The sequence below is a fragment of the Dreissena polymorpha genome, chromosome 9, assembly GCF_020536995.1.
Source record: "Dreissena polymorpha isolate Duluth1 chromosome 9, UMN_Dpol_1.0, whole genome shotgun sequence".
Lineage (NCBI taxonomy): Eukaryota > Metazoa > Mollusca > Bivalvia > Myida > Dreissenidae > Dreissena > Dreissena polymorpha.
Window position 1 is genome coordinate 81,374,255 of NC_068363.1, and position 14,392 is coordinate 81,388,646.

Consider the following 14,392-nt stretch of genomic DNA (forward strand, 5'->3'; position numbering starts at 1 on the left):
TACAATGAATCCTATGTCGGGCGCACGCCGGGCGATAACCGATCGTTGATCGTCCGATCTTTTTTCGATCTCGATTCGATTCCTTTCCGGGCCCGATGTCGGGTAAAACAAACTGTGATATAAAAAATTAATCCGGACGCCGCCCGATGTTACAAAATGACCCGATGTGCGCGCGATCATCGGCCGGCGCCAGCCCGATGAGCGGAAAAAAACGTCGCCGTCGCCTCCTATCAAAGACTCATATTTCTACATGTATGGTGGCATAGTGGTGGCATTCACTCTTCTTTTCTTAAATTGCACTCCTCTTTATTTCTATCTCGTTCCCACGACATACTAACTCGAGGGAGCGACTTACTACTCGTGGGAACTAACTAGCTATGTCGTGGGAACGATTAACCAAGCCAAGGGAACGAGATAGAAACAAGGAAAATGCAAAACTAAATATAAGTGCAATGAAAAAAGAGCGGTGCAGTAAATAAAGGAGGGGTGCATTAAACAAACGAGGAGATAGTTTACTTTTTCATCATTTTGGAGTGTCTTTACAGATTTCGCATTTGATATTAAGATTATTAAAAAATTATACCATTTACATCAATGCTTCACTGAATTGAATGTCTAGGTTGAAGTATAACATACCGTCATTTATAGTATATAATTGTAAAGAGTATTATTGAAAAGCAGTCCGTTTATGTGAATGCATTTTGCTTTGTTATGTATGGTATTAGTTTGGTTATTTCGATATCATGAAAAGTGAAAATAAAGAGCATATATATAAATAATATCCCTTATTATCAGTTTTCCCGGCCCTCATAATTATATCGTGCCATTGAAAAAAAAAACTCAATAATTAAGTGCTGGACAGTGCAATTTAATTAAGTTTTTCCATTTTCGAGGTTTTCCGGTTTTGAAAGTAGGTCATGTTTATTCCAAGCTGATATTATGATTACACATAATTTAATGAGTTTGTTTTTGGTTGATTGATAGGTTTATCAAATGTTGTTTGTTTTATAAGCCGCTTACGCGGTATTTGTGAAAAAAGTATATGAAAAAAAATAAATAAAGAGAAACATGAACAATATAGGCCGATATTATGAGAAACGCTGTACATTATACTGATTACAACATGGAGCTTATAGTCTCGCCAGTATTTTTGCGAAACATTTCCGAATGTAATGCAGTTTTTGTTATTATGTCCAAGAATACACGTTAAACTATAGATCGACGTATTAAAAATGTATGTTTTTCAAGCTTTCAAAAAGTAAGAGGGCCGATACTACGTACGGATATGCTAATAGGCGACCCATGCTAATAAAGATCTAATGGGAGCGCGCGCTTTCGGTAAATCTAGTAACCGAATGATGTATCGTGATGTTGTACAAAATGTCACCAATTAAAAGGGATAGTCGGGCTTTATCGTATTCTTCAATATTAATAGTAATACATCTGCAATCAACAGATCTACCTATTTTGAAAATATAAAATCAACTGATTTTTTTATCTGAATTTATTTAGTCCGACGAACTCATCAATCGTGTTTAATGGCGCTGTCATCTACCACCCAGTGTGGTTTATGACACCATGCTGTTAGTTAAGTCTGGATAATATCTGATCAAGACGAGCTAATCGGTTTATGCAGAACAAAGGGGCATATAAACACCGGAATACAAAGGCTTACACGATTTTAAGATTGATGCAAACAATCAAATAAAAAATATTGCATTTATTTTATTAAATTTAAGGTATCAACGTGTTTGTTTTCCTAGTTTCCTATATGGTTAATGTATATATATATGTTGTATATTTGAAATTGATATATTTATATATTTATTGTTTGTTTTTAATCTAGATCTAATTTGTTTCAGTAAAGTAGAACAACTTGTTTGCATGTTGAAAAAAATCTTAATTCAATCGTTTAAATATATAAATAACGATCGCGCTCTATTTCTCATTGCAAATAAAATAGCGCAGCGCTAAATATTGTTTTCACCGTCGTCAAGGGGCACGTAACTCGGTTACAGACCATGGACTATACGGTCCAGATAATACGGCCCAGATTAGCGGACCATACGTCAGATTAGTGGACTATACGGCCCAGGTTTGCGGACTATACGGCCCAGACTTGCGAACCATACGGACCATATGTCTTTACGCCATGTAGATTGTTTTAATACACGAAATACTACACTGCGTATTATGCTGTGATACTATACATCTGTTAAAACACAAAAAAAAACGGGAAATGAAACGTTTGTGTTCATGATTATTTCAATCAAGTTATTCATATTCTCAGATTTAGGAAAGTCAACCAGGAATTCACGAAAAGTAAACATTTAACATTTATCTTTTCTGCTCTAACATATAAGGAAAACAGCGATGCTACACACATGATTGAAATGCGAATCTCCCGAGATTTCACGGTCATATGATGTTATTTCTATTTTTAGTAACAAACCATGTGCTACATAATTTACAAATTCAGAATGACATTTCCCGGTATTTTAAATTATTCTTGCTTGTTTTGTAAACAAATTGTAGTGTAAATACAAAATCAATGTACAAAATATTCAAAATTACCAAATTCACTTTGAAATCAGTGTTTAAATCCACCAGACGTAACTTGATAATCACAAATAATATATTTCAGAAAACGAAAGTAATGTTTACAATTCCAGCAAAAAATGTCAAGGTCGATCCGAAAGTATCCAAATGAAAACTCGTCACATGACAAAGCGACAATGGCGTCAAAATTATGACTTTCAGGCTGATGAGAGTTATTTTCATCTATTGTAAGATGCATTTGAACCTTAAAATATGCCCCGATGCAGTAATTTATATTCATTCACCAATATATGAAGGAATGTATCCAAGAAAATGGACTGGCTTTAATTTATAGCCTGACATAAATATGTCACGACTCTGGTTGACTTTCGATACGGGGTTGGCTTCAGCGTACAGGTATGTCAATACTATATAAACTGTACGCTGAAGTTTCTTTAGCTATGACTCTTCAAGAAAATTACCCAGTCATTTAAATATATATTAATGTATATATATATATACATATATATATTATGTATTATATTATATTGTTTAATTGTTTTAAAACTTTCCCGCACAGATAGTAAAATCCCGACTCGAACGATTTCCCAATACATCCGTTTCAACCCGACTCTATTACTGTATACTTACTACTTTTCAAGTTTCTATTTATTACCCGATAATCCCGTTTATTCCGTTTTTATAAATCACTTTCTGGTGAATATGTACGCTAAAAGCTCTCAATTATTTCTTTAACACAAACCTTGCCATTTTTTTATAGTATCAAATAAATTTTAAGTGACTATAGATTTGATGAAATATTGCCTCTGAACATGCGTCAATCCCCTGACGTACGTGTTGTGTGCTTGTTAAAACGCTCAATACACGCACAATACACATGACGCGACGTTGTACATGCTGCATAATTTTCGCGCTCTTTTTAATTGAGAAAAAGATTCGACACAAAATAAATTTGCACTGCTAATTTGAAGCAAGAATATTTTTAACGTTGCGGTAACATTTACATTCGGAAGTGTGTTTCGTAATAAAAACGCATTAACATCGACTTACGGGAACGACTTACTCCCGTAAGTCGATGGGTTTCGGATTACAAATTTAATTATTCCCATTTGAGATTTCGACAAATATTAACAGTTGAGTTATGAATTCAACGATAATTTGTTTAAGCACTTGACGAGTCGAATAAATGTTTTGACGGAATTATGCATAAAATTCACGTTGTCCACGAGGATTACGGCCAGTTGCCATCATCAGTCTAGTATCGATTATCGGACGAAACATTTACAAGTGTGCGTAATTAATTCAACGAAAATTTGTTAAAGCGCATTACGTGTCGAATAAATGTCAGAAAAACGAGGTGAATCAGTTACTATAAATGGACATGATGAAATATACATGTACTGAAATAAAATTGTTATCGCATAATTGTAACCGGCAAGTTATATTTTCAAATGTTCCCTCCATATAATCCGCGTCTGTGATTGGCCGATTATCTTGTGCGCACAATATAGCGATTGTGTTTTCAAGTCTCAAAAAAAAAAGAGACGGAAAAACAGAACTTGTGTTTTCCGCTCCAAAAAAACAACAACGTGAAAACAGAACTTTTGTTTTCCCGTCGCCAAAAAAAAGATAACTCCTGAAAACAGACTTATTTTGTGTTTCCCCGAGTTAATATTTTTTTTGGCGACGGGAAAACATAACTTGTGTTTTCCCGACTTTTTTTTGGAGCGGTGATGTCACCTTAGTGCCACCGTACATTCGTCTTTGTATTAGGATCGGAGTTAGTGTTCTTGTGTCGTATGAATAAATATCGTTGCAGGAAATTAAAATGATCTGTAAAACTAAATTTAGATTCACATCGTACATGCATGATATACATGCTGGCAAATTAGACTGTACAGACATTTTCTATTTCAGAATAAAATATCTAGCTGATTTCGCATTTTTCGGCACATGTTCTTCTTTACTTTTATTTTAATTTATATTGAAATATATGTATAATAAATTTTGTACACATTTTATATAAATTCATAAATAGTTGACAAAATCGTGCAGTCCCGCTTTTAACGATGAAATAATAGAACTATTGCCGTTTATGGTCACGCCATAATTATATTTTTTATTTTCTCACAATCTTAATTGAACATGAATTACATATTAAGACATGATCCATATGGTCCGCCAATGTTTAAATTTAAACAAGTATTTTGTCATTACAGTTGTTTAATATTTTAATTAATTTATTGATAAAATATTGAAAGAAGTGGAACTCGAAATGAATCTTAATATAAAAAACACGTATTTTGTCATCAATGTCATTACAGATACTTTAATATTTTAATTTATTTATTGATAAAATATTGAAAGAACTGGAACACGAAATGAATATTAATTCAGACATGTTCCGTATGGTCCGCAAATCTGGGCTGTATGGTCCGCTAATTTGGGCCGTATTATCCGCTAATCTGGGCCGTATTGTCCGCTAATCTTGGTCGTATAGTCTGGTCCGTATGGTCCGCAAATGTTCAAATTTAAACAATAATATTGTCATTAATGTTATTACAGCAACTTTTAATATTACTTAAATTTATTGATACAAAATTGAAGGAAGTGGAACACGAAATAAATATTAATATAGACATGGTCAGTACGGTCCGCAAATCGGGGCCGTATGGTCCGCAAATGTTCAAATTAAAACAACAATGTTGTCATTAATATAATTTCAGCAACTTTTAATATTTTATTAAATTAATCGACACAATATTGAAGGAGTGGGACACGAAATGAATATTAATTCTGACATGTTCCGTAGGGTCCTAAACTCTTAGCCGTATGGTTCGCCAATGTTCCAAATTTAAACAAAGAATGTAGTCATTAATGTCATTACATCGACTTTAATATTTTATTAAATGTATTAATTCGTTAATGGCCGTATAGTCTGGGCCGTATGGTCCATGGTTCGTATCGTCCATAATTCCGTAACTCTAACTGACGCAAGTGCCCGGATGTTGCGATATTATGACTTGCTAGGACTTCATTACATGTTCTAGTTTTTGACCTTGCAGCGTACCAAGAAAAGTCCTAAAAAAGCTTCATAACTATATAGACGTATCTACGTCTCTGCTATATTTAATAAATTCATTATTGTCCAGTACTGATAAATTTTGTGGAAACGTATGATACAAGAAAACATTTTTGAACATATATAATACTGAAATAAATTATAGTTCGATTGTTCTACCATTTATAAAGCTCGTGTGTGTTTTAAGTAAGCAAATTTCATTAACGTTAACAACAAACATGGCGGAAGAAATACCCGTGGTTCCAAAAGCAACAACGTTACTAATAAATAGCGGAAATATTGTAAATTGGAACAGATTGAAAAGAAAACCATCTCAGAATCCAACTGAAGAGGTGAGTTTCGCAATAAAACGAATGATGACATTCTGTTTGGCATTGTTAATCAGTATCATGTATCATGACTATTATTATGATTGATAGATTGTTGTTGAGTCGTGGGTTCTTTTAGAGTCGTGGTTATAGAGTTATAGAGATGGTATCCGGAGAGGCGCGCCCCCCCCCCTGAGAGGTGCCCTCCCATCAAATTTGGAGGGGCAGATGTGCTAGATTTCACTTTACCGGTACACAGTTGTTTTCCACTATCAACAAAGCGGGGGTTTGGGGGCTACTTGGTTTGGGTTCAGTAGCCCCTGATACTTAGAAAATATATAGGATAACAAGGATTATTAGGTGTTGCATTCTAGGTGTTGCGGGTTAGGGTATGTTTTTCCGTTGTTTTTTACGTACCGGTAAAGTGCAATTTCCCCGGGCAGATAAGTGCCCCCTGTCAGAGTTAAGTAGGCAGATTTCTGGCCCCTCACAATAATGCAAGGGGCGGAAAAGTGCCCCCCCCCCCCCCCCCCCCCCCCTGTGTCAGCTTTAAGAACCATGAATTGTGGAATGCCTTTATCAGTGGGTAAGGTAGACAAGTCTCCGCTAACTTATAGATAGGCATCCATTTTGCCATGTTTTGCAATATTTAGGGCTTGAAGAAAAAAGTGCAGTTAAATTTTTTTATCAGTTTATATATTTGCAGTTAATTAGGATGGGCAGGCTGATAACTTGTTACCTTTAACATTAAGCACCGCCATCTTATAATTGGGAGACCGGACCAACTTCAATTATTGAGCACTTGTTACCTTTGAAGAAAGCGGCAGACGGGTTTATTATGTTGAACCGTCGAAGATTTGTATTAAATTGCATGCTAATTCATGGGCTTTTTGTTTGAACTACAGGGAAAATATGAAATAATTCAGCCGCAAAAACTTTTTATTAGAAAAAAGTGATCATTTTCTTTGGTCCGACGCATGCAATAAAAAAAGATCCCCTGAATAGACAAATCCTGCAGGATCAATCTGCTCAGGGTGTTCTTTAAGGGGAAGACAATATTTAGGGGGCACTGATCATGGTCATCAATTCTGACAAGAGGGCATTTCTCCGCCCCCTATTTTTCAGCAGGAGGGCATTTCTCCACCCATTTATATGCAGTTATTATTGAAAAAAATTTGACCAGGCCATTATTGTTTTGCTGATAAAATATGTGACAAAAACAGGTAAATATTGTAATTCATCAGAGCTCTTATCAAATATTTCATCTTTTACAAATGGTTCATATAGTATTCCTAAGTAACACAAAATTGTTTATGAGTATTTTCCATACAACATCATCTCTTGACATTTTTCACAAGAAATTTACCTTCCCTGCATTGTCAGTTTTAAGGCTATTTATAGTACAGTTTGGTCACGAGTAACAGATCTTCCCCAGAAGCGGATCATTGTTCAGAAACAACCAATTTATTGCTCTTACCCCTATAAAAATTACTGATCAAACTGTATTTTATAGAGCATAACCATTTTTTTCTTGAAATGTATATTTTCTTTTCCCAGCGATGACCTAGTCATTTTTCTATTGTGGATTGCATATTAGCATGTACGCACCATGTTAACAAAGTGAGCCTTGTTCTGGGTAATGAGAATTTGAAGAAATGGGTACCGTTAATTTCATTTAAACTTTTTCATCAAAATACTATTGTCATTTGAAACGTAAGTTATGAAAGAATACATTTACACAAAATTTATCACACAAGCCGCTGTTTAATGGTTTTTACATGCAACTTTTGAAACCCAAGTGAAGTCATCAGTAGGGAATCATGTTAGGCAATATGGCGGGAAAAGTTGATGAATGAGGTGGGGGGCATCTCAAACGCTGTTTTAAATGGCAAAATTGTATTTTTGCGATATGTTTGTACGGTTTCAATCTTTATTGCTACACAATGTTCCGGTTCTTATCAAATTTTAAATACAGGATTAGAAAATATGGCAAATTATTAATTTACGGTATTAAGTTATCTTGATTTACTGAGCATATTAACGGAAATATTATTTTATAAATTAATTCAACTCAATTTAAATTTCATCATTTTTAATTTTCAGGAAATTGGTTCAAGACCAAAATACGTTTACAAAACTGGTACAAATTGTCAAGTTATTTAATCATTATTCAACCTTCAATTTATTATCCCCACGTTTTTCGGAGAAAAAGTGGGGATATTGTGGTGATGTGCGTCTGTCCGTCCGTCTGTCCTGGTCACCTGCTCCTACACTATTAGCACTAGAACCTTGAAACTTACATACATGGTAGCTATGAACATATGTGCGACGGTGACAGTGACGGAATTTTGATCTGACCCCTGGGTCAAAAGTTATGGGGGTTGGGGCGGGGCCGGGTCAGAGATTTTCACTCATTTTTTATGTTATTTTACATTAACTTCTTCATTTCTGCACCGATTTACTTCAAATTGATACTGAGCCTCTCTTATGACAATACAATCAATCTCAACTATGCATGGCCCCATTACCAACCCTGGGGCGCCCCGGCCACATAGGCCACGCCCACCCAAAATTGCCTTTTACTTTAAATTCTTCATTTCTACACCGATTCACTTCAAATTGATACTGAACCTCTCTTATGACAATACGGTCAATCTTAGCTATGCATGGCCCCATTACCAACCCTGGGGCGCCCTGCCCACATACTGTAAAACCATTAAATTTCGTGTGGTACGAATTTTCGTGGATTTCGTTGTTCCGCTGAACCACGAATTTAAGTACCAACGATTATTTTTACATTTTTAATCCGAACTCAGTCCTTTTCGAATGTCATTGCCGACATTCTTTATTGTTTTCGGTTATCTGAGATATTTGATTGAGATATGCTAGGTAATACAATATGTTGTTTTCTTGATAAGTGTTTGGGTAATAATACTTTTTAAATCAAGCACGGAATTTTAACTGTACATCAACGATTGTTCTCTTTTATGTGACGTCGTCAAATTAACAGTTTGCAGATTTATCACATATGTCAATTAGTGCCAATTAAAGTTAAAAGAGACATAACGGTTTTCACACCTGTATTTTGGGGACCTTATTACTCAATTGTTACTACTAGGGAACCGATTGAGCAGAGAATTGCAAATATTGTCAAAACAACAATTACATTGATGGCAATTAGCGAGCAGGGACCCACAAGATCGCCGCTTATTCGCTCTTATCGACAATTATCGGCAACACTTTCATGCTTCAGTGCGAATTAATCACAAGCCTTGCTGTCAACACACATTAGCAGATTATTCTTTGTTATTACTCTGGTTGTTTTAAGAAAAGTTTAATGATTATGACTGTCAATCTTCCCCGAAAATTTGAAATCCACGAAATTACGTGTCAACGAATTAGTTGTTTTTTATTAAACCACGAAATTTCATACCGACGAATTTCTATACGTTTACAGTAGGCCACGCCCACATAGGCCACGCCCACCCTAAATTGCCTTTTACTATAATTTCTTCATTTCTACACCAATTTACTTCAAATTGATACTAAACCTCTCTTATGACAATACGGTCAATCTCAGCTATGCATGGCAGGGCCCTCAATCTGTCAAATCCACAGCCGAAATTCGGCCGCATTCCCCCCCCTAAAAAGTATACTTTTTTCCCCTTTTTTGGGGAAAAATTCCCCTTAAAAAAAAAATTATTTTTTTTTTTTGATAGATGTCTCATGATTATTATATCTCAATACTATTTTAATTTAATCTTTTTAAACATACTAACTTATGAAATAAGCAATGAATATAGTGCAAACATGTACAAATGTAATAATTAGAGAGTAACTAAAAAATCCCCCAATAAGGGAAACGCCGCGAAAATTCCCCCTGCTATGGGTAGTGACCCACTTCCCCTAAAATGGATTTAGGGCCCTGCATGGCCCCATTATCAACCCTGGGGCGCTCCGCCCACATAGGCCATGCCCACCCAAAATTGCCTTTTACTATAATTTCTTCATTTCTACACCGATTCACTTCAAATTGATACTGAACCTCTCTGATGACAATACAGTTAATCTCAACTATGCATGGCCCCTTTACCAACCCTGGGGAGCCCCGCCCACATAGGCCACGCCCACCCAAAATTGCCTTTTACTATAATTTCTTCATTTCTACACCGATTCACTTCAAATTGATACTGAACCTCTTTTATGACAATACAGTCAATCTCAACTATGCATGGCGCCATTACCAACCCTGGGGCACCTTGCCCACATAGGCCATGCCCACTCAAAATTGCCTTTTACTATAACTTCTTCATTTCAACACTGATTTACTTCAAATTGATACCGAACATCTCTTATGACAATATGGTCAATCTCAGCTATGCATGGCCCCTTTACCAATCCTGGGGCGCCCCGCCCACATAAGCCACGCCCGCCCTAAAATTGCCTTTTACTATTATTTCTTCATTTCTACACTGATTCACTTCAAATTGATACTGAACCTCTCTTATGACAATACAGTTAATCTCAACTATGCATGGCCCCATTATCAACCCTGGGGTGCCCCGCCCACATAGGCCACAGCCACCCAAAATTGCCTTTTACTATTATTTCTTCATTTCTACACCGATTCACTTCAAATTGATACTGAACATCTTTTATGACAATACAGGCAATCTCAACTATGCATGGCGCCATTACCAACCCTGGGGCGCCCCGCCCACATAGGCCACGCCCACCCAAAATTGCCTTTTTACTATAATTTCTTCATTTCTACACCGATTTACTTCAAATTGATACTGAACATCTCTTATGACAATACGGTAAATCTCAGCTATGCATGGCCCCATTACCAACCCTGGGGCGCCCCGTCCACATAGGCCACGCCCACCCAAAATTGCCTTTTACTATAATTTCTTCATTTCTACACCCATTTACTTCAAATTGATACTGAACATCTCTTATGACAATACGGTCAATCTCAACTATGCATGGCCCCATAACCAACGCTTGGGCACCCTTGGGTCAAACATGTTGCGTGGGGATACGCGTTGGCCTCTGCTGCGCCATTTCTAGTTAACATTATAAAATAAAAACATATTTAAAACTTATAAATTACACAGATATACACTTTAAGAATAAACAATTATCAAACAATAAACAATAATAAAAATGGAAATTTTTTATACAATGTAATGTAATATGCTTTAATGAAAAAATAGGTATTGTAATGCTTTTTGGATTTCATTTATCCAAGAGTGGTACTTTCAAAGATGAGGCTATGAACAGTAGTTTTTCATCTGAGAAGACAACTCCTGCATCTAAACTTTTGCTGAAAAAATCTGCGTCTCATCCAAACATTCCCTCTTAAGAAGCCAATGATTGATCGTGAGTACACAAATACACATGATGTCATAGCTTGTCTTGCGTGGTTTGCACCATTAGAATCCTTTCCTATGGATTGTCATAATCAGGACTATTACTAATGAAAAAAGACAACTTATATTAAGTCAGTGATTTTTTTCCTTCTTTGGACGGGTCCGGTAAACGGACCCGTTCCCAATGACCTACGGACCCGTTCCCAATGACCTACGGACCCGTTCCCAAAATGAACCGGACCCGTCCAATTCTCGAAAAAATACAAAAAATCCCTATCAAAATCGAGTAAACAATCCCCGAAAACTCCAACTTGACGTATTTCAAGACCGTTTTAACTTGCGGCCGATTTGACTTTTTAATGATTGACTAGTTTAAACATTTAATGTTACTTTCCAACATTAAATACGTGTATGTTATCACTCTTTTACACTGCGGTCCATTGTTGAGGCACGAACGACAACTCTGGTAGGAATATGGTATGTTATTGCGAAATATAAACCAGTCCAAATTTTCTTATGCTTCTGGCAATACTCGCCATGAGTCACAATATAAAGTTTTACAGAAAGAAATGAAAGCCTAGTAAAGTCAAAAGCAAATTGATTTTGGCTTCGTAAAAAGTTCATCAGTCTGCACAGACAAACGAAACAGACTCGGACAAGGCACACATAGTGCTCTGATAAGGCTATGCAGCCTGGGGGTGTCTGGACTCTCATCAGCCCAGAGAGACGCCATTCTTGATATATTTAAAGCAGACACAAACAGAGAACTCTGTAACAATCTGTGTTCCGATAGCATGCTGTTGTTTGTGCAAGACTGTGAATAAAAATTTATGTTTCTTTCCTGTGTCATTTAGGCCACGACTTTTTTTTTTATTGGTTTACAAAAATTATTTTGAAAATGGTCCATCGGGCGGTCGAAAAAAAAAAAAAAAAAACATCATTGGAAAAATAAGTTAATACTAATAACATCAGAACAAAGACATCATATCTTTTATAACCTTAACACAGAGACGAAAAATCTAATTATGCAATGAAACACATCTATATCTTCAAATAAAATGAGTCACCTAAAAGCACCTTTTGTAACATCAGGCAATTTTAAACACTCCATTAAATGACATGCGTTCTTCTCCCATTAAAACGAAAAACTGCGCTTCATTTCCGTAATTCGATGCGCACCATTACGCAATGCGATGCCCGTTGCATAAATCTTATATAAGATAAACTACTCATACACAAAGTTTGTGTTTGCTCTTATTGGACATATGACATCGTCCATGAAAAAAAATCGAGGTAGATCGATCCCCGCGTCGTCGCGGTAATGTTTGTTAAAGTTGTTGTTGTCGTGAAAACTCATTGATTTACAACGCAACACGTCTTTTTTAAACTGACGCGAATTAATACAATCATATTTGTCAACTTGGCTTTTGCTTTATTTTGATAATTTAATCCAAAGTTTAATGTTAGCAAGTGTTTTTACTGGAATTGTAAACAAGGAGCCAGTTAAAGTCTTCTGAAAATGTGCAGTCTGTGTGAATTGACAGTTTGACGTCATCAAAGGAAAGCCGCTTGCTGTCTGAAGCAATAAAGCGACAAATTTCGCGCCGACAAAATTGGCTTCCTTTGTCTAGCAATCAACATGCCGAACCAATCGTGCGTTTGTTTCTCAATTGCAATCCTCCAATTTAATAATAGCACGTGCATAGCTCCGCCTTCGAATCTTTTGCAGAGAACGGAGGCGGAGTTTAACGGTTAATTGAGCTAGTATTTTTAATACGCAAGTTGAGTTCCGATTTGCCGAAATTACTCGGCCCTAAGCATTAAAACGACAAATACATTTATCAATGATTTTCCGAGATATACCGATTTGTTCCGATTTCCAAACTTTCTGTACAGTTCCTATAAACTATGGCGGACGTGTTTACAAAATTCCTAAACACATATATCGTAAATAATGGCAGTGTTTTATTGGATTATTTATACTAATTATCAAATTGCAAGGTAATACTTTTTTATCTACTATAATATCGGGTATGTTTAATATAATAAACATGTTAAACAATATAGTTGCGTCACAGACTCGGAAATAAATTTTGATGCGGTCGACATTTTACTGACGCTGATTTTCCTATTGTCTGTAATTAAATAAATTTTGAGAAGTGCCCATAAAAGGACTGGTACATACTGTGTCACATTGAAAAATATCCCGATCTCTGTAATATATGTGAACCAATCGTTGATTGTACTTACTTGATTTTATTCGCAACCGTACTCAAACCGGATCGTTTTTTTTTCTCGTTTCGCTCGTTTTTCAGTGTGGTCGGGAATAAAATATATAAAAAAAGACGATTTTCCGATTTTATTTTTTTTCCCATTTTCCAAAAATTAGGGTCGGCGGTTTTGTAAACCAAGAAATATAAAAGTCGTGGCCTTAAAGTTGAAAAAAGTTAAACAAAGTCATTAAAATACCATTCTTCAATTGGTACTATTCACAACTTGATTTTTCGGAAGATTTTGTGACTCGTGAAAAATTCCCAATGGCATAGGCACTGGACCCGTTCCCAATTGGGTGAAAAAAATCACTGATTAAGTAGCAGGTTTACCTGTTGGCCATGTCACAAAAATGTATCAGTGACTTACATAATGGTTAATGGTGGCAAGATATTTTCCGAAATTACAGGAGACCCAGTTGCCAGTTTTTTGCCGTGGCCAGCTAAGGATCAGGAAGGTGGTGGATTTTTGTCTTGCCATGTGATTGTTTTTTTGTCCCCTACCAGTTTCACAGGAGGGGATTTATGGTTTGCGCTCCGTCTGTCAGTACGTCCGTCAGTCCGTCCGTCTGTCAGTCCGTCACACTTTTCTGGATCCTGCGATAACTTTCAAAGTTCTTAATATTTTTTCATGAAACTTGAAACATGGATAGATGGCAATATGGACATTATGCACGTCATTTCATTTCGTTCCTACGTCAAAAATTGTGGTTGATATGGCAACCAAAAAAAATAAAAAATTCTGAAAATGGTGGAATTTCTGACAATGGTGGAGCCGGTAGGGGACAATATTGCTTT

At 36.1% G+C, this 14,392-nt stretch overlaps 1 protein-coding gene across 1 annotated transcript in view; it reads left to right on the forward strand.

The window, feature by feature from the left end:
* Positions 1–5,587: 5,587 nt before the first annotated feature.
* Positions 5,588–14,392, forward strand: part of LOC127844006 (glutamate--cysteine ligase regulatory subunit-like) — a 94,307-nt gene continuing 85,502 nt past the window's right edge. Inside the window, exon 1 of the mRNA XM_052373973.1 lies at positions 5,588–5,973. Coding sequence (XP_052229933.1) covers positions 5,860–5,973 — 114 coding nt within the window. The 5' untranslated portion in view covers positions 5,588–5,859. The remainder of the gene's footprint in view (positions 5,974–14,392) is intronic.